This window comes from Crotalus tigris, unplaced genomic scaffold (genome assembly GCF_016545835.1).
Source record: "Crotalus tigris isolate CLP2741 ecotype Arizona unplaced genomic scaffold, ASM1654583v1 scf7180000018371.15429387391:27106975, whole genome shotgun sequence".
Lineage (NCBI taxonomy): Eukaryota > Metazoa > Chordata > Lepidosauria > Squamata > Viperidae > Crotalus > Crotalus tigris.
Genome location: NW_024096970.1, coordinates 2,754,742 through 2,774,986, shown reverse-complemented (window position 1 = coordinate 2,774,986; position 20,245 = coordinate 2,754,742). Strand labels below are relative to the sequence as shown.

The 20,245-nt window shown below is 36.0% G+C and overlaps 1 protein-coding gene across 4 annotated transcripts in view; it reads left to right on the top strand.

The window, feature by feature from the left end:
- The window catches only part of PDSS2 (decaprenyl diphosphate synthase subunit 2), an 89,763-nt gene that overhangs the window by 21,224 nt on the left and 48,294 nt on the right, over window positions 1-20,245 (top strand). For all 4 annotated transcript variants that reach the window (XR_005557642.1, XM_039351119.1, XM_039351120.1 and 1 more), the window contains one exon: window positions 15,458-15,656. Coding sequence is in view for 3 of the 4 variants with exons in the window: in XM_039351119.1 (XP_039207053.1) it covers window positions 15,458-15,656 (199 nt within the window). In the remaining variant the exon portion in view is untranslated. The remainder of the gene's footprint in view (window positions 1-15,457; window positions 15,657-20,245) is intronic.

Genomic DNA, 20,245 nt, shown 5'->3' with positions numbered 1-20,245 from the left:
ATTTCTACTGTACGCTTTTCCCAAAAGGTTTCCACAATTTTGGCCACTACTGTAGAAGTTAAGTGGATCTCTGCAGTTTTTAAGTTAGTTACACAGTTGTTAAATGAATCTGGCTTTCCCAATGACGTTGCTTGTCAGAAGGTTGCAAAAGGTGATCACATGACCCTGGGACACTGCAACCGTCATAAATACAAGACAGAGATGCTGCAGCGCCCGTCAGTATGAAAAAGAGTCACAAGTCACTTTTTTTGAGTGCCATTGTAACTTCAAATGGTCACTAAACCACGGTTGTAAGTCAAGAACTCCCTGCATTCACTGTGTGGCAAATTTACAAAAACTTACTTGATTTGGTGCAGTGTTTAGTAAATCTGTAGACTTTTATCTTTATAATTTAAAAGACTTAACTAAGAACCAGGGTTGTATGAAAGAGATCTAACTTTCAGCTGTACATACAAAACTTGAAAAACGTAGAGATAATTTTTTAAAAACTTAAATATCCTGCTGCATATACTCTTTTATTTTTACTTTGTTTGCTGAAATGTCATGAGCTATTATTACTCATTTTCCTCAGAAATTAAACTTGAGACTCCCCAGAAATGTCTGTAGCTAGGACTCAACTTGGATGAAGAGCGGTATTTCTATCACCAGCTTTTAATAGAATTTCATATAATTTTTGGTTATGTATTTCAAGCCTGAGTGTAGTGCCATAATAGCTGTTAGTTGACATTCGTTCAATTTGTATTTTAGGAATTCATATTTTTGGCTCATTTAATAGTTCTGGGGTTTGGAAAATGAGGGCTCCATGCAGTTTGTAAAAGCATGCATGATTTTCAGTAGAACTGAAGTAATTATGAAGATACTGCTGCAGTTCTGAAGAACAAGATTTTAGAGAAAGTTGAATTGTAAGACTCAGCTGCATATATTAGAGTACTATATCATGTTTCTAGGGTTGTTAATTGTTCTTTGACTTCTAGATTTGTTAATGAAAGGCTATAACAGTGGATTCCAACCTCTGCTGCTGTATATTAGGACTCCGTTCACACACACACTGTTTTGTGCAGTTTTGTTGACCTAATCTATCTTCTCAGCAATGTTGCCTTTTAATTAAGATATATCTTGTCAGTGACAAGTATCTTGAGACACAATTACTAAGTGCAGAAATGTTTAAACTGTTCAGCAGTTTTTGGCACTAACCATTCCTCACAAAATAGATTAATTGAAAGACTTAAGTGAAAATGTTATTTGTACAGTGCATACCTTCTAGAAAATTATTGAGGTAAGATTGGAACAATTTTAGAACAATTTTTTTCTTGCTGCAATAGATCAGGGTCTGTTCTTTCCAGAATTGCAAAACTGATAAAGATTGACTCCCTTTGGCAAGAACAGTTATTGTGATCTTGGTCAGGGACTCATGGAAATGTTATTTTTTTAGATAAAGATCAGGTTACACTGCAGATCACAGTATTGCAGAATTACACAGAGATTTAAGAAATTCTCAAACTGTTGCTCACCATGGTAAGTATATACTGTACATGTAAGTGTAGGCTCATATGGACACTGCAACAAGAATACCGTACTGAAATAAATTAGCTAAGTATGAGGTTATTTTATTTATGAAAGTTGCCCAATTCCAGAAGATTCTGGATCAAATACTACAAAGCAATAAAAACCAATGTAACAAAAGAAATGAATCAAAAGAAGAAAAAAAAGAGCAGCGCACCTTTTGGTAGAAAACCGTCAACTAACATATAACATTCTAAAATCGCAAAGGTCTGTGGATAAAGCCAGATTTTTAAAAAGATTTTAAAGGTGGGGAGTATATAGGTAGTCCTCGCTTCTTGACCATTCATTCAATGACCGTTTGAAGTTACAATGATGCTGAAAAAGGGAGACTTGCAAAGTTGTGGTCTTCACAGCACCCCCATGATCATGTGATCATGATTTGGGTGTTTGGCAACTGGCTTGCACTTAACAATACTTGCAGCCGACTGCAGTCATGTACTGCCATTTGCCAGTTTCCCTGCCAGCTTCCCACAAGCAAAATCAATGGGGAAGCTGATAGGGAAGGTTGTAAGCCATTTTGGTAAGTCACTCACACCCTCCCACACCTGGCAGCTGCCATCTTTGCCCCTACCACACTCGCACTGTGCTTTACGTTCTGGCTTGCTTGCAACCCATCTGGGACTCGCTTAGTGACCCACAATCCTCGCTTAACAGTGGCAATGGGGAATATCAGAATTGCCATCACTAAGTGATGTGGTCATGAGGTGTGCTTTGTAACCACCTTGTTTATTGATGGAAATTCTGGCTCCAGTTTCCATGTTTAACTGAGAACTACCTGTTGGTGTCTCCAGGGTACACGGTTCCAAAGGGCAGATACCATGATAGAAAAGGCCTCCTTCCTAGGTTCTGTCATTGTAGGGAGCCATATCATGCACACTGTATCTGATTGTTCATGGTGGACAGAAATTATCAGAGATAAGCAGTCCCTCAGATAACCAGGCCCTATGCCATGAAAGCTTTATAGCTGAGAACCATCCCCTTGAATTGCACTTGAAAGTTAACTGGCAAGCAGTGCCACTTAGAGTAGTGGCCAAAATTGTGGACACCTTTTGGGAAAAGTGTACAGTAGAAATGCCACCTTTGGTTAAGTTTCCACCAATTTTTCTTCTAATTTCTTTATAACTGTAGCCTTGTTCACTTAAGAATACTATTTTACATTGCTTTCTGAGCGACCAGTCAACTCTTTGCATCATTACTTTAATTTTGTTACGTTTTATAAGCTCACTAAATGAAAGAACAAAAAAAACCCCAACCAACTTGATAGCGATCACATAACACACTGACAAATGTCCTCCTCTCAGCTTCAGTACATGACATCAATAATTGAATCCTACTGTGATCTGATTGGCTCATTGCCAAAACAAGATGACACCTGATTGGCTCTCTAAACAATCATGCTCATTGGCTACAATCAGATGAAGGAAAGCTACCTGATATCAACCTAAGCAAGTTGTTCTTCCTTTTTCTGGTTATTTGGCTATAACTCTTCATAGAATACAGTACTGATAATTGAACAAACTATGTTGCATTACATTTTTGATTAAATTATCTTTCCATTGATATATAATTTTATGGTACTACTCCCAAAAAAAGTGGTGTTATTAGCCATTAAACCTCAAAAATACACTTTTCCCAAAAGGTTTCCACAATTTTGGCCACTACTGTACAGTTCAGTAGCGTTAGGCTGTGCCACCACGTTCTGGATTAGCTGCAGTTTATGTAGAGTGCACTGCAGTGGTCCACTAATGGGGTGACTAAGGCATGGCTGTTTGGAGGGCACACTAGATGGATCATGGCAAAGATCCTGCTGGATACATCTGTCACCTGCTCTTTGAATTGGAGGTTCAAGAAAACCCTCAAATTGTATAACAGTCATGAATGGGGAAGTGCTACAATCTCTGATGCTAATGCATGGATGAGCCCCTGCAGTTTTCTTGACAAGGTTTTTCCCTTCCTAGAACATGGGCGTGGCCCGTTGGGTGGGCACGGCCCATTGAATAGGCGTGGCTGCGCTGATAACAGCAGACTGGGTGGGACTAAAAAGTTCAATCAATCAATTCCAACTTTGAGAGATCTTTTTTTTTTCGTGAGAAGTTGAAATTGATTGATTGAACCTTTTTTTTTTTTTTTTTTTTTGCACATGGCAGCGGAGGCCTAAAGCGAAAAGGTTTTATAAAACCCAGCTGAAAGCCTAGGACTGGGTTGATGGTGTGCATGCCCAAGAGAGGGCTCTGCATGCCACAGGTTTGCCACCATGGCGCTAGACCAAAAGGGCTCTTGATAGAAGATAGTTACTTCGAATATTGCAAGATGCATCTGATTAATATGACCTTGTTCTGAAGGCAGCAGCAGTTTCGTGGCTCAGAAAGAGTTCTTATCCTTCCCTGCTGCTGATTAGAATGGTGCACAGTTGATGGGGGAAGGAGCTCGAAGGCTATTTACTGGCTCCCTTAACTATTTACTATCAAAGCATTTATATTATAAGATCCATCCGCTTCAGGACTACATTTTCCAAAGAGCACAGAAAACTACCTTTTGGTAAGGTAAAACCCCATATCTAAGGGCCTAGAAGACAACAAATGCTAAATGTTGTGAAGAAAATGTGGGGCAATCTTGATATTTTTGTAGTTCATAATTTATGGCATACTTTCAGGATTTGCCCTTTAATGAATGCTTGTTCTCAAAGCTATAACCACCAAAGTGTTTTTTCACTGATAAAACACTCCTGTTGGTGCTCAGAACTGGCGAGGATCCATCATATCTGTCTGAGATATTAAAATTTACAGGTTTAAGAGAAAATTAACATTGTGGATAGGCTTAAACACTTGAAAAATAATCATCTGAGCTAAGTGGTTTTTTTTTTTCCTTTTTGTGGTTCGAAGAATGGTCAATTAACATTTTAAGCATTTGTATTGCTACATTTATCTCTTAGTAATGGAGTGAAAGATCTCTATAAACAATTGAAATAAAAGAGGTTGTTTGACACTAGTTAGAAAGTGACCAGTGTAATTGGGCAATTCACTCAGGAAACATGTTTTTTTTTTAAAGTTTACCCTGCAGCATGGAGTTTACATGTACACGCACATTTAAGAAAGAAATGTGTTAATAACTAGACCATTATCATTTGTGATTCAGTATTTTCTCCCTCTGACCAGTTGTTTCATAGTTTGGAAATAAAGCAGTATTGACCGAACTTGTGCTAGCATGTTCCAGTAATACATTTTTTCCCTCATGTGAATAAGAGACATTTTTATTACACTGTTTTTATTATGTGTTTGACTCATGGGATGCTTAGCTGTTTCAATTTGCTTGATTTGAAGAATGAAACAAATATTTTGAAACAACTGCCACTTAAATCCAGAAATGTATTTCTGCTCATGCATTGTTAGAACTAAATCCATTGGTATTATCCCTTTTCAGTTATATTGGTGTAGTTATGTATTTTAAAAAGCTGTGTGGAAATATTTCGGGGAAACACTTGGACAGATGAGCATCTGTTCACAGGCTTGGTAGTGTCTGTACATAATTGGCAATGCATATTAATGGGAATCTGTTTACTTTCATTCAGTTTGAGGCAGTCGTTGCATATAAACTTCACTGAGTTGCTTAAAATTGAGCCTAAAGCAGAATGCCCTCCCTCCAAAGAAAAGATATAAACAAGTATCACACACAAAAATAATAAACGACCTGATTTCCAAATACTAACAAATGTAGTTGCTAGTTGTCTAATTCTTTTTTTTTTTTCATTATGATGAGGAATTCACCATACACAAGGTCTGATGGCTGCTCATGTGATGAAGGCATTCACTGTTGTTTGTGTCAACTTTGTTAAATTTGTTGAACTTGCTCTTTGGAAAAGTTGGTCCCTGATGATCAAAGGAGTCCCTGACTTTTGCGGTCAGTGGACACATTTGACATGCTGGTAGCTTATCCCAGGTAGTCAAAGAAAATAGCTGCCATGGAAAGGGGGGGGGGGGGCTTGTCCATTCAGAAAATGGTTGCCACACTGAGTGTGCCCATTGCAGAACTCTCATTTATCAGAATGCAGATCTGCACAATTTCTTGATACCATCTTCTAAAAAGGCCTTGCCTGGAACTCACTATCAACTCCTTTTTTTTTTTTTTCTGTGCAGGTTGTCCCATTTGCAACAAAGTGTTGGTCTTCAGCCGCTCACAAGTTTTACTTTCTAACTATGCCTATTGGCCTCAGTATAATCCAAAAATATTTTTGAAAATAAAGATGAGGAACATTTTTTGCTTGGGGCATGCTAGCATATTTTCTGACTTTTGCTTAAAATAAAATAAAATAAAATAAAGTTAGTTGTCTTCTGGCACTGAATTACAGATTCCCAGATTGACCTTTTGCAGTTTGCAAACTGTAGCAGTTTGCAGAATGGCAAACTGTTGCAGCAGCTATTCGTATTTCTGGTAAATGGTGCCTAAGGACTATTTTCCCCGTGATGTTTTACTACTATTTTCAACATTAGGGCTACCATGTCTGGACTGCAAAAATCTAAACAATCACTAGATGGAAGCAAAGAGTTGATTTTTCTGTTATTCCTTTTCTGCTATTTAGGCAATCATAGAGGATATTGCAGTTTAGATATCGTAGCTCTTCTCACAATTATTAGTATTATTATTTGATAATGTTGATATTTTTGAATTATTTTATCATATTGTATGGTATGTTGTGCTATATGCCATTTATAATTAGATTGAAGCAGCAGAAAAGCATTCATAATAAAATAAATAAAAACCGAGAGCCTTTTAAGACTTCAGCTGTGGAAATACATGAGACTGATATAATAAGTTGTTCTTTAAAGATAATATTCTACTGAAAGCTTTTTTGGATACAAAGGAAGCTCTTGATTCTTAAATATGAGCATTTTCTTTCCTTTCAAGTATTTCATTATCAAAGCTGATCCAAGAAACACAGTATCACACTGCAACACATATGTCGCACTGACTTTTTTGGTAGTTAGCAATTTTCATGAATTACACATTATGGATGAAAGAAATTTCAAGATAGATAAAAAAAGGAAATATTAATAACCATACTATACATAATATCTATATGTATGGTGTCTTGAATGAAAGTTGCAATTTCATTCAGCTGAAATTGCCCACCCCCAGAGTAGTGGACAATTTCAGCAAAATTAAGTATTACATTATTTGAAAGATTAAGGACAGTCTCTGAAAGAATGTGCTGTAAACATTAATTCATCTTTATGATGGCAGAGGTTTCTTTATTATGTTTGATATTTCCTTACTGTGTCTTGATTCTTTGTTTAGTAGTAAAAGATAATCATATCCCTTTTGCTACCTATAATAGTGAAACACCCACATAAAAGCAGGAGTGCCAAATTCAGTAATTCTTGAAGTAAATTCTTTTATAGAAAAATATGCTCTCATCCAGAACAGGTGTACACTAGGCAATCATCTCCTTTCACACCCAAAGAGTAGATGAGATAGGATACTGTCTTATCTGCATTAAATTTCTCTGCTTAGTTTTCTGTGAATGTATTCAAACAATAATACATAGCAAAAAAAGAAACATGACTTTTTTGAGGTTTTGCTAGTTTAAAATACATTTATTTAGAACAATCTGACTATTAACTCATTTTTAAAATAACAGAAACAATCAGTATATTCCTATTGTTGTACTTAAAACTCAGTTGACTAATTCTTTCAAAATGAGTTAATAGTCATTATTTTAAAAATGAGTTAATAGTCAGATTGGAGTGGAGCTTTGATCCACTATTGCTATATCATAAAAAGACAGGATAATTTTGTTCCTGACCGTAATGGTTTTAACCTTGTGTACTAATTTGAATTTGCTTGTGAAAGTAGAATCTTAAATGAGATACAAATGAAGAAAAAATTGCTAATGGTGGCAGTCTATGTCTAATGAGTACTGTGTAATAAACCATAACCTCTTGAACAATGCTGTAGAAATCTGTATGATTATTTTGGATGGATAGTCCTTGTATACGGCTCATTACCATCTGGCATAATATGTATTGATATAGTCTGTAATTGTGAACTATTTGACATGCTGTTTTTAACAAATGTGGCTTGCCTGGTTAGGACTTGTATATAGGGAAATGTAACAAAAGAATTACAGACAGTCAGGCTTGCCACACATCATGAGAAGTAGAGTGAAGATCTACATAAGGTTCCAGTCCAACATCCATGTATGCAGATAAAGGCCATCTATACAACTAAGAACCACCTATAGGGATCCACCTGCACAGATCCTTACTCTCTTTCTCCTAGAACAGATGGTCTGATCTGTCAGTTCTGAAAGTGAGGATTGCATTTTGGGAGTGTATGCTTGGAATAAATCTAGCCCAAACAGGTGATACTGATAGTATTTAGAGGCATCTTTGCCAACCATCTGTGCTGCATTACCTTGGCCATGCTGGATTAGGGTTTTCCCCTCTTTCCTTGTAGCCATCTGTTTGCAAGTGGCTGACTTGATGCTAGAATCATGTTTTCTCCATCAGGCATGCATATTCTCATGTCTATCATTCTATGCCCACAAATTTAACATTTATTTCATTTTCAATATGTTATTTTCCAGAAGGGTGTATATCTGTCAGGGCAGCAGACATCATTAAGACAGCAAGTCTGCCCATCCTTTGTAGTATTTTCTGAACCAGGTGTGGACGTTTGCAGGCAGAAAGAAGGAACTGATAATCTTTTGAGGAAATCCCCTCAGTAGAATTTTGTTTGCAAAAGGGTTGAAGAGTTTCTGGTTAACTAGTCCAGCGTTTCTATTATTAACTTTATTTGTTAAGTTACATTATCTCATAGCAAGCGGACATTAAATATAGTAAAAAATATCTAGCAGTTTCCTTTACGGTATTAATTACAAAAGCCCCTGATCTTCATGCAAATGACCAAGGTCAGCTGTTTCCACTTTGAAAAGTTTATTAAGTAACTAATTGCACCTGAACATGGGTGGCAAGGAATCTTCAATAAGCACGTCATAGAAAGCGAAGGACAGAAATCCTCCATGTAATCAGTAGTGAGACTGCACTTGGATTACTATGTATGCTTCTGGTCATTATAATTTTTTTATTTATGTAGCGTATGGCATACAATGCCAAGGAAATCTAGACATGCTAGACACAATGCAGACCTGACAGCCTAGATCTAGTCGATTGCTTGTGCGCTTATCCTTGATGCACTGCAGGGAGGGACGAACTAGATTTACACCAATTAGCTATCAGCGCCCAGGTTGTTGGCTCTCCTCCCCTTGTAGTTGCGATGTTCCACACCCAGCTGGGTCCAACACTCGCTTCTGCTCTCTGCACACACAAACGCAGCTAGGTTATAACAATGATTAAGTGGAAATAAATTTTGATAAGTATGAATTATTTTCATGTAATTTGCGATGACATCTGGCTTGAACTTGAAAACTTTTTAATAAACAAAGGAAACTTAAAACATTTTGCCAAAATGAGTTTTTGATCTCCTATTTACAATAATACATTACGTCCACTAAGAGCTACATTATTTGATTATGTATAGATAATCCTCCAGTTACAACCACGACTGGGACCAGAATTCCCAATGCTAAGCAAAGTGGTTGTTAAGTGAGTTACACTTGATTTTGAGAGGTCCTTGGTGCTCCCATTTCAACCCTGACCTACAAATATTCTCCTTCATTGACACTAGACTTTACAACTTCTTTGCCAGAGTTATTAAAGAAATCACTGCACTATTTAAGTCAGGGGTTCTCAACCTTGGCAACTTTAAGACTTGTGGACTTCAAGTCCACAAGTCTTAAAGTTGCCAAGGTTGAGAACCCCTGATTTAAGTGAATCACATGGTTATTAAGCAAACCTGGCTTCCCCCATTGACTGGAACAGTCGCAAATGGCAATAATATGACCCCAGGATGCTGCAACTGTCATAAAATATATGCTGGTTGCGAAGTTCCCAAATTTTGACCATGTGACCCTGGATATACTGTGATGAGTATAAGAATATAACTCAAGGAATACTTTAACCCAGGCATGTCAAACTCCCAACGTCACATGACGTTTGCGACTTTTCCCGCATTGCCGGCAATGGGATCACCGTGGTTTCGGAGTGATGCATCCGGCCCATGGGCCGGCAGTTTGACATGCCTGCTTTAACCTTTTAAATAACAAATCACAAATATTTCTTTCTACCAGTATCTAGTATTTAGATTCACAGTAACCATCTATCAAATGAGCTGAAAAATCCTTGCCTATTCATAATAATACCACTTTACAATGTCTGTGCCACACCTGGAATATTGCATCCAGTTTTGGTTGCTGTGATATAAAAAAAGCTGTTGAGACTTTAGAGTGCAGAGAAGAGCAACAAAGATGATTAGGGGACTGGAGGCTAAAACATATAAAGAACGGTTGCAAGAATTAAGTATGTCTAGTCTAGTGAAAAGAAGGACTAGAGGTGACATGATAGTGTTCCAATATTTGAGGGGCTGCCACAAGGAAGAGGGGGCTCAACCTATTCTCCAAAGCAGCTGAAGGCAGGATAAGAAGCAATGGATGGAAACTAAGAAATTTTCTGACAGTTAGAACAATTAATCAGTGAAACGAGTGCTTCCAGAGTTGTGGATGCTCAAATACTGGAGGTTTTTAAGAAGAGATTGGACAACCATTTGTCTGAAATAGTATATTTCTGGGGAGAGGAACAAAATGATAGTTGGTCCAAGCCTGATACAGTCTATGGAAATACTAAGTCAGCGGTTCTCAACCTATGGGTCGCGACCCCATTTGGGGTCGAACGACCATTTTACGGGGGTCGCCAAACAACGCGATCCACCATTTTTCCCCCTCAGGGGGCGCCGCCGCGCATGCACACCGCGCCACGCCTGCGCGTCGCGTCCGTGTGACGGGGGTCGCCGTCACACAAAGGTTGAGAACCGCTGTACTAAGTAGTTCTTTTTAAAGAAACCCACTTGAAAATGTAACTAATGAAAATATCCAGAATGAATTAGTACATGTGTGAAATGTTTTGTTTCCCGTTTTCTCACTTGGAATAATCGGAGCTCAATTCCAGGAGTTGCTTGCTCATTACTGGAAGGCTATCATCCATCAAATAGTTTTTGATATCTCAGGTGGCTCCCAAATAGGTCCACTGAAGGGGGAAATGAAATGTTCTGGGAGAAGAAGACATGCTTCAGAAAGCAAGTTATCTTTTTCATATACCTAAAATCCAGCACACACTTATTTTAATAATAAATATATATAACAAACATTGTGGCTCTTCCACTTTCTGTAATGTTTACATTGGTTTTAAATACTGTACTTTGAATATATATAGAATGCACAACATGCTGTGGTTGCATGTATAATTCTGCATGTATGTGTGAAGAGTTGGCAAGCAAATACATAAATATATATACACATACATACATGCATACATACATATACACACACACGTACATATATTTCAATAAAATAAAAGTTTAGTTTTATGAATAGGATTACTTTCTAAAAACATAGGCATCATATATTTGAGAATATTATAAAAGTATAAAATTGATTCAACTTACTTTTAATGTATCGTTTCATTCATATTGCTGCATTACAGTGGTTATGCATTTTGTTATATTCTAGTGAGGTTTCTAGAATGCATGCTGATGTATACATAATGTTTGATCATTACTGTTAATCAATGCCATTGATTACTACATAACCTGGTACTGACAATAAGACAGGGCTTTTCAAATGGAAGAGAAGAATAAATATTGAGAGAATTCAAATATTGATCAGTGATAGATTATTACAGTCTGCATTTTCAAGGTTGCTCCTTTTTGTTTCTCAAATATGTATCTGATCATAGTTTTCATGCATAAGTTTATGTTTCCTTATTTAATGGTAGAAGTATAAGTCACAAATTCTTTACTGTTCGAATCAATACAACAATTAATAGCACTAGCAATAGCGCTTAGACTTATATACCACTTCACAGTGCTTTACAGCCTTCTCTAAGCAGTTTACAGAGTCAGCCTATTGCCCCCAACACTCTGGGTCCTCATTTTACTGACCTCGGAAGGATGGAAAGCTGAGTCAGCCTTGAGCCAATCAGGATCGAACTGCTGGCAGTCGGCAGTCAGCAGAATTAGCCTGCAATTCTGCATTCTAACCACTGCACCACCACGGCTCTTAATCAAAATAAAACATATTTTTAATTGAAGCTGAATGCTCAATAGTACAGTACAGTAAAAAAAACCTTTTCTTGAAAAGATATTCATGTGTAGCAGAAGACCTTATTAATCCATTAATTTCTCATTTTCCATCTTCCACAGCGCAAGTGAGCAAATAGGCAAGAAATTGACAATGGACCATTTTCACTCTTTCATTTTAACTATGTTTGCTGTAGATTGTGGGCCTATAGACACTAGATGGTGACTCTAGATATTCTGGAAATGTTTAAAGTTCTTGCTTTTTCTCCAAAGATGGAAAGGCAATTTTTTTTCCTCTCCATTCCAATTTAGATATTCAAAATACAAGTACAAGTAGAATTGTCAAGAGTGTTTTATTTTTTTATCAGTTTTTCTTTGCTCAGTTGGTGAATCATAAAAACTAGTTTTAAAGTCTCATAAATTTGCCTTATCCAATCAATATGAAGGTAAAGATAGTCAGGTAATTTTTGATGCTATAGTTTTCTGTAGGTTAATTTCAGCTTTTTAAAGCTTTTTAAATAAGCTTTAAAGCAGGGGTCCCCAACCCCCAGTCTGTGGACTAATACCAGTCCGTGTCATGCCAGCAACCGGTCCACACGAACAAGTGAAGTCCCATCCGTGGGATGCAGGCAGTACTCTCCGGTCCGCGAAAAAACCTTTCTCCACAGAACCGGTCCCTGGTGCCCAAAAGGTTGGGAACCTATGCTTTAAAGCTTTTTTTCTTTAAACAAATGATTGGCTAATTTTAAATAACGATTATAAAATAATAGAAGCTAATAGTTTTAAATTTGAGAGTTAGCTATGGTTTTGTTTGTGTTTAAATTTTCTTGCCATGTTTCTTCAACATACAATTTTTGGCACATTCTATATACCAATATTAAATCAAACTTATTGTATAGCAGGATACAAGGCAAAAGTTATTTGCCTGTGGAATTAATGTTTAGGAATAATTTGATGGAGATCAGTACGGAACTGTTTATTCTACATTGGAGTAGACAGAAAATATTTGACACAGTTATTGAATATTTGACACAGTGCAAGAGGCAAAGGGCTGCATATCATTGAATTAGTAGTTTTGTTCTAAAAATGGATGAACAGTAGCATGACTGTTTAGTGGCAAAGAAAGGAACCTCTGCTCTTGCTCTCTCTTTTCTTCCTTTAAATATGTCCCAGGATTGAATACTGATACAGAAAGATAGGGTGATAGTCCCCATTTAGTCAGATGGCCACTATGTAAGACTCTTGGTTTAGGCAATATTGTTCCTCTTAATGTTACTTCTTTGTGCCATGCATTAACTTCCATCTACGTAAAATATTTTCTCTATGATTCTCTTCATTGATTTATTTGTGGAGAGATCATTTGATAAGATTGCAATGTTATGTTCGTGTGTTCATTATGAATGCCTTAATGAACTCAGCAAAGCTTGTCTTGGATTAAACATAAATAGTAGAGATTATTTTTTTTCTTCTCTTTTACAACCAGTGTCCAGAGTTGTAAACCTGAAGACATTGTAGAATTTTGTAACCTGCCCAAAGTTACCTATGTATGAGTTGGGCAGCTATATAAATTTGTTTAATAAATAATAAATAAATAGAACAGAGATATAGAAGGGAGAAGAAAAGAGTCAACTCCATGTAGCAGAGGTCCTCAACCTTTTGGGCACCAGGGACCAGTTCTGTGGAGAGAGAGGTTTTTCTGCAGACTGGAGGGTGCATGGTTTTGTGTGCTGCCTGCATCTCGTGGCTTTGCTTGTTTGTGTGGACCGGTTGCTGACATGCCACAGACTGGTACTGGCATCTTACAGCTTTTCTTGGACTTCCCCTTGCTATTATGCCTTTCCAAAGATGCAGAGCATTCTCTTTCTCTCTCTCTCTCTCTCTCTCTCTCTCTCTCTCTCTCTCTCTCTCTCTCCCTCTCCCCCTCCCTCTCTCTCTCTACACACACACACACATACACACACACACACACTGATGGGATAAAGGGAAAAGAGCCATCATGCCTGTCATGACACAATGCAAATGATATCTAATTTACATCATTTGCACAATGATGTCATGACATTTGTGAAATAATTGTGTCTTGCATTGGGTGTTTCTGCTTTCAGTTGTCCAATTACTGGGCAATGTGATTGAGAAAGAGGATTTGCTTACAATTATTTTTCTATACATGTTCCATAGAATTGGCTTGTAAATTATGCATTTAAAAGCTCTATAAATACCGTACACTTAGCCTTCATTGATTAAATAAATAAAATTCCCTCTCTGTCTACATATTTTGTACCATACTTTAAAACTTGTGATTTTAAAAGTAATTGTTTTATAATTAATGTGGAGGTGGATGCAGTAATTATTAATTGCTTGAATGCTCCAGGATTTATATGGAAATGTTTTCCTTGAAACATTAATCTGAATCGAATTGCTGAAAAAAAAGATCTGATGTTCTCTAGATCTCCAAATCCTTGGAAATTGCCTACAGCTATTTAATAATTTCTGACTCTACCAGAATTCTATGCTGTTTCAATTAAAAATAAAGGAACCTGAAGAGGAATTCTAATGTAGTTAGCTAAATGTTATAGATGCTATTTGGAGAGTAAACAGAAAGGAAGGGTAAAATGGAAAGGGAGCGTTGGAGAATTTTTACATTCATACATTGTTGAAGCTTTGTATGATCGGCTGAACAATGAGAATTTTATTTTCTTCATTAAAAGCTTAATAAGGGAAGAAAAAAGAACAGTAGTAGTTTGGGTTCAATAGCTAAGGGTGGTGTTTCAGGTCAAAAAAAAAAAAAAGAGCCTGTTCTCCTCAGGATATTAATATGTACCTTTGGGAAAAACAAGCTATCTGTTGAGGAAGCTGCAGCTTTATGTCCTCATCACTAGAGATCTCCATATGCCCTTGGATCTTCCGAAGTCAGAAATGGCAGATCTCGCTTGCTGAGACCAGAGGGCTCTCATTGTGATTCATGGCAAGTATTCAGCTCAATCTGCCCAGAGCAAATCTGTTTAATGTTGATCAGCTGTCCATCGGATAAGTTGAATTGATATGGACATTTTCCTGGGAGGACTGCCCTGACAATGACAGCAGGAGCATCAGGATGCCTTATTAGTCTCTGTCTTCTCCCTCTCACTCACATCAACAGTAGAATATATTAACCCTTCCTTAGACCTTGGATTATAGCAGAATGCAGTTTTCTGTTCTAGAATATAAATGGTTTGTATTTCTATTTCATTCTGGAATATAGCAAAGATTGACCATGATTAGAATGTTTCTGTCCCATGCCGCCCTGTGTACCTCCATAATTTGATATATAGCAACACCAGCCTAGCTATTGAATCAATACTACTACTGCTGAAATAGGATACAAAATGATGGTATGCCCATAAGACTACAGTATTTTGGTCAATTTACATCCTTAACTTTTTTTTCTTAATAATTGTTGATGCATTAAAAAGTGTTAATCCACATTTGAAGAATGGAGGAAGGATTTACATTTTAAATTGTTTCAAGTTTTCCAAGAAATAAAGATTCTGCTTCAGATAGAAATTGTAATCAAAAGTGATCATTGGCCAAATAGGTCCAAACAGAGTGAATGTTACATTTGCACTAATAAATACCAAGTTCTGCTCAAAGATTTTTTTTTATAATATCTGTGAATCATGCAGTGGTTGTGAAACTAATTGTATTACATCTGATCTTTACTTTAAAGTCAACGAACTCTTGCAGAGATCACAGAGTTGATCCACACAGCTTTTCTTGTGCATCGTGGAATAGTAAACATTGCTGAACTGACATCCTCAGATGGAGCATTGAAAGATATGCAATTTGGAAATAAAATGGCTGTCCTGAGTGGTGATTTTCTTCTAGCAAATGCCTGTACAAGTCTTGCTCAGCTGCAAAATACTAAGGTAATGTGATTCCTGTGGTTTTAAATGAAAACATTTTAGTATGTGTTTTACTTCAAAAACTGCTCAATTGCTGCTTTTTGTGAGCTTGTTTTGTTAGAAACCTTAGTGCTCTGAAGCATTCAGTGTCACTTTACATTGTACATACATCCCCCATCTGAAATTTTACTAGATATGAAGTGTCAGCTATGTCAGATGAACTAAATATGTAAAATGTATACTGTGACATTCTTTCTCATATTGATTCCCAAAGACTCACTAGTGAGATTAGTAGGAAGATCTGTCCTTGCAGAAAGAGTGAATTAAAGTAAATGAATTATAGCAGTTTTGATTAATTCTTGAGCATCTTTTCAAAAGTGTAAACATGTGGAACAAGTGAACACTGATGGGCTGGCAGCAAATATTCATTAGTAGAATAGGATTTTTATGACAAGAATGATCACAAGAATCACAGGCCATGCTACCTGTTTCACTCAATATAGGCAAGTGACAGTCTACAGCAGAGGTGTCAAACTGCTGGCCTGCAGGTCCGATGCGTCATGCGGAAGCTGTGCCCACCCCAGCTCCGGCAAGGGAAAATAGTCACGATATGTTGCAACATCTCATGTGACACGGTAGTTTGACTACCCCTTTGCGTGTCTGTCAAACATATATTTTGTGAATTGGCTACTTTACCAAATCTGTTTTGGAAATTAGAAGAATAGCCATGGATTTTAATAAAGTGTAAATGCTTTATGTTATTCTGTATCAAATACTATTTCTAGGCAAAGAGATGTAATTATTTTTAGCTTGCCACAGTTCAGATTTAAAACACAGTGATCTACAGAATTATGTGACTTCTCAACTAATTAAGCTGCTTGTTCTGAAAGTTATGCCAAAACATATTATCATCTTGTTCTTATTTTAGACAAATGAAAACTTAAGAAACTTCTATATAACCTAAGTGGAATCTACTCAGTATTTATCAGCTCATTCTCTCATGTCTTAAAAATGTGATGAAATATAAAGTATAAAATGCTTGATAGATTGGTTTGATATTATAAAAGATACCTTTTTATTTTTTGTATTTATTATACAATTATGTTCTTAAAAGCCAAAAGTTCTTCCTCTGTTGTTTTTCTGCCATATAAGATATACATGCAGCTAGTATATTAACTTAATTTTATTTATTTATTTTCTTAATTACTTAGGTTTATTATACCTCGGTTGTTACCAATTCTCTAGCTATTCTAAACTACATTCTAGTTCAGAAAATAGATTAATAGAATAATAAAGTTACATATATATATGTATAATAGTGTAAAGTGATAATAAAGTGACACAATTCAAATTATACTATCCCAAGGAATAAAACATTTGAAAATAGTCACAAATTTTTATGTGTTTAGCTACATAACGTCATGATATCATGAAAATACAAGTTACTCTTGTTGTCTTTTAATGCTCCTCTAACATCTTTTCTGCATTATGCTTGCCTTTCCATTTGTTATTTATAATCCTTGCAGAACATCAGTCTTAACTTGGGGGGACCTGTTAGAGATAAAAACTGACACCATGCTGTCCCCAGTTAAGAAAATTCTATAGACATATTACATGTTACATACAGATATAGAAAAACAGAAACTGCATTAGTTTTTGCACATAGGAGCAAAGAATACATCTTATCATTTTTGTTCATTATTATGAATTGCTCACATTGGAATTTACCTTAAAGACTCTGTGGGCTGCTTTCTTTACTTGGCGAAAATGTGCAGGATAAATTCATGAAAGTTCTGCTTCATGCAGTTTTTGAACTTTTCGATCTTACTATACCACTTGTGATCTCTATATTTTGCAATCTGTTAACAAGGATAACTAAGAAATTTAAATGATTTGTGAATTCATTACAGTAGTAACAATGCTAGCCATGGGAATTGACAGTGAGAGAATAAGTACAGATTTGTTTATTGATTATTGTTGCAAGTAGTATAATATATGTATCTAAGATTTCTAATGTTATTTTGCAATATAAATCCAAAATTAATTGTATCATGATCTTATACCTAATTGTCAGAGCTTTTCTACAAAGCATTTATCTTGTTTCTATCAAGGTTGACAATTACATGTGAAAATTTTGGCTTATAATGAAATGCAGAGCTATTTTATAATTATCAAGGGTAAAATTAGCAAAGTCAATTATTTTCCCTTCAGATCTTTCCAAGTAGATGTTAAAAGAGTGCATGGTAATTGCCTTAGGTAGCACTATGATTCTTAAATAATCATTACTTTAAAAATGTTGCTAATCTTGTCACAATGTATCTTTTTGCAATAATACTATATAAATATGTCAGTGTTGAGTGAATCTATTGAAATGTCAGCTATAAATTGCATGCAGTTGTTGCAAGCAAAAATAGATTGTATCTACAATTTTAAATCATGTTATGACTTTTCTCAATTCTTACCCTGCACATATCCTTTTCATAGTAACATATGAAGATCATGTTTAGAAAGTGACAATTTCAAACTTTTTTGGTCTCACTAAAATTACTATTTTCAGTTCTGGAATCCTATTTTCTTGTCTTTTCATTGTGCACTGTGTAACATCTAAATTAATGTGTAATTTCAGAGTGTAAACAGGGCTGTCAAATTCATTATCTCTTGAGAAAATATATAGTTAACAATAATAAAGTATCTGATAGTTGGGAGTACTCTGAAACAGAACAGTGGGATGTTATAGGATGGAAAGCAAAGAAAACCCTGTATTAATGGATTTTAGTCTTTATTGCATATTTATTTCACTATCTTAGTGTCTCTATTTATTAGTTAAACTTGCTCACTCTTAAATGGGTGTAGATTAGATATGAATTCTGAGTTGAAAGATCAATATGTAACAAATATAACTATTTACCGACATGGTGGTTTGTTGTGTAAGTTCTGAAATCACATTGCATTCAAAATATAAATCATTTGCAAAGTGATTGGAATAGTTGTTATAAACTTGACTGAACTGTTTCAAACTCAAAAGGGGTGCTTTCCATTCAGTTGGCTTCAGAGTGAGTTGAACACTACTAGTGGCCTGCATCCCATGGCTATAAAAAAGGTGCTTCTTGGATTAATCCTCCTGAATGGGACACATCAGAACCTTTAAAATTGCATAATAAAGTAAAAATGTTGTATGGAACATAGCATTTCATATATACGGAATAGCTTCAATTGATCAATATGAGGCAGTATTGTTTTGTTAAGCATTAGTTGTTTAAAAATAACCAATTACACAGATGTACTACTTATAGAGTGGATGAATTTCCATATGCTAACTTTACATATTTCTAAAGGCAAAAATATGTTGCTTACCAAATAAACTATTTGTTTACATAAATAGCATTGATTTATGCAAACAGCGCTTCCTTCTGCACAGAATCCAATAAACCATTTCATTTGTAAAGCAAACTGGCAGCGTTGGGAAGTTTCTGATTTTAAAGACAACAGTATCAGCTGTATCCACAGAAGGGGTATTCTGTTTGTGAAGATACTTTGGATATAGACATGGTTGTGGTTGAAAGACATTGTTCTGCTCTCTTGCATAGCTTTTTTCTCTAGCTTGTTCCAAATGGAGCACTCTGGTTTGTATGATAAGCTAGCAAATCGTACATACGGCCATCTGTGGTTTTCTGGCAATGCTGATTGGTAAGAGGAGAATTTTGGCTTGCCACGATGCTTGAATGTTCATGTCGCAGGTCTAGCCAAAAATTCTATTATGAATGAAGCTGGTAGAAAATACTGATGTATCATAAATGGCCATGTCAATTTAAGAATCTGTAATATATGCCCAACCCTGTTTAATAATAAATAAATTTGATTGTGAAGTTAAATGTTCAGGAAATTTAAAAAAGCAATAACTGCATCTTTAACATATTGCCGTTAAGTTGCCATTCATTTTAAAACTAAATATGGTATCAGTGATTGGAAGCAAAATAAAATAAACAAATATTAGTTTTAATTAAACCAATTATTCTCATTCATGTACAAATGTATAACGTAATCCAATTAATTGGGGATATTTTTGATGAGGGATGTTCTAAATCTGTAGGGTCTCTTTTTATCACTTATTGTAGAAAAGGAACAAAACCATAAGTGAAAATTATATTTTTGTTAGGAATTTCATATGATCGGGAGAGGGACACTTTTGAATTAGTCTTGACTCCTGCTTGGAGAAGTTTATACAATTTTCTTGGCAAGATTTTCAGAAGACGTTTGTGCTCTTGCCTTCTTCCTAGGGTGGAGAGAGGGAGAAAGACTGGCCGAGGTTCGCCCAGCTGGCTTTGTGTCTAGGGTGGGATATGAACTCACAGCTTTCCATTCTCTAGTCTGCTGCCTTAACTGCTACACCACTGTTTCCTGATGCTAGCAACAGGACTGCTGCATAGACTCAACAGAGAAATAAGATTTGTGATTTAAAATTAAATCAGAGGCTGAATTTGCAGAGGCCTTTAGTAAATTTTTCAAATAAAAACCAGAATTTCAATACTCTCTTCTATGGACAAAGCATAGCTATGCGTAGCTATTGCAGGCCATTTGGGGTGAAATTTCAGGAAGCCCATCAATATTGACTG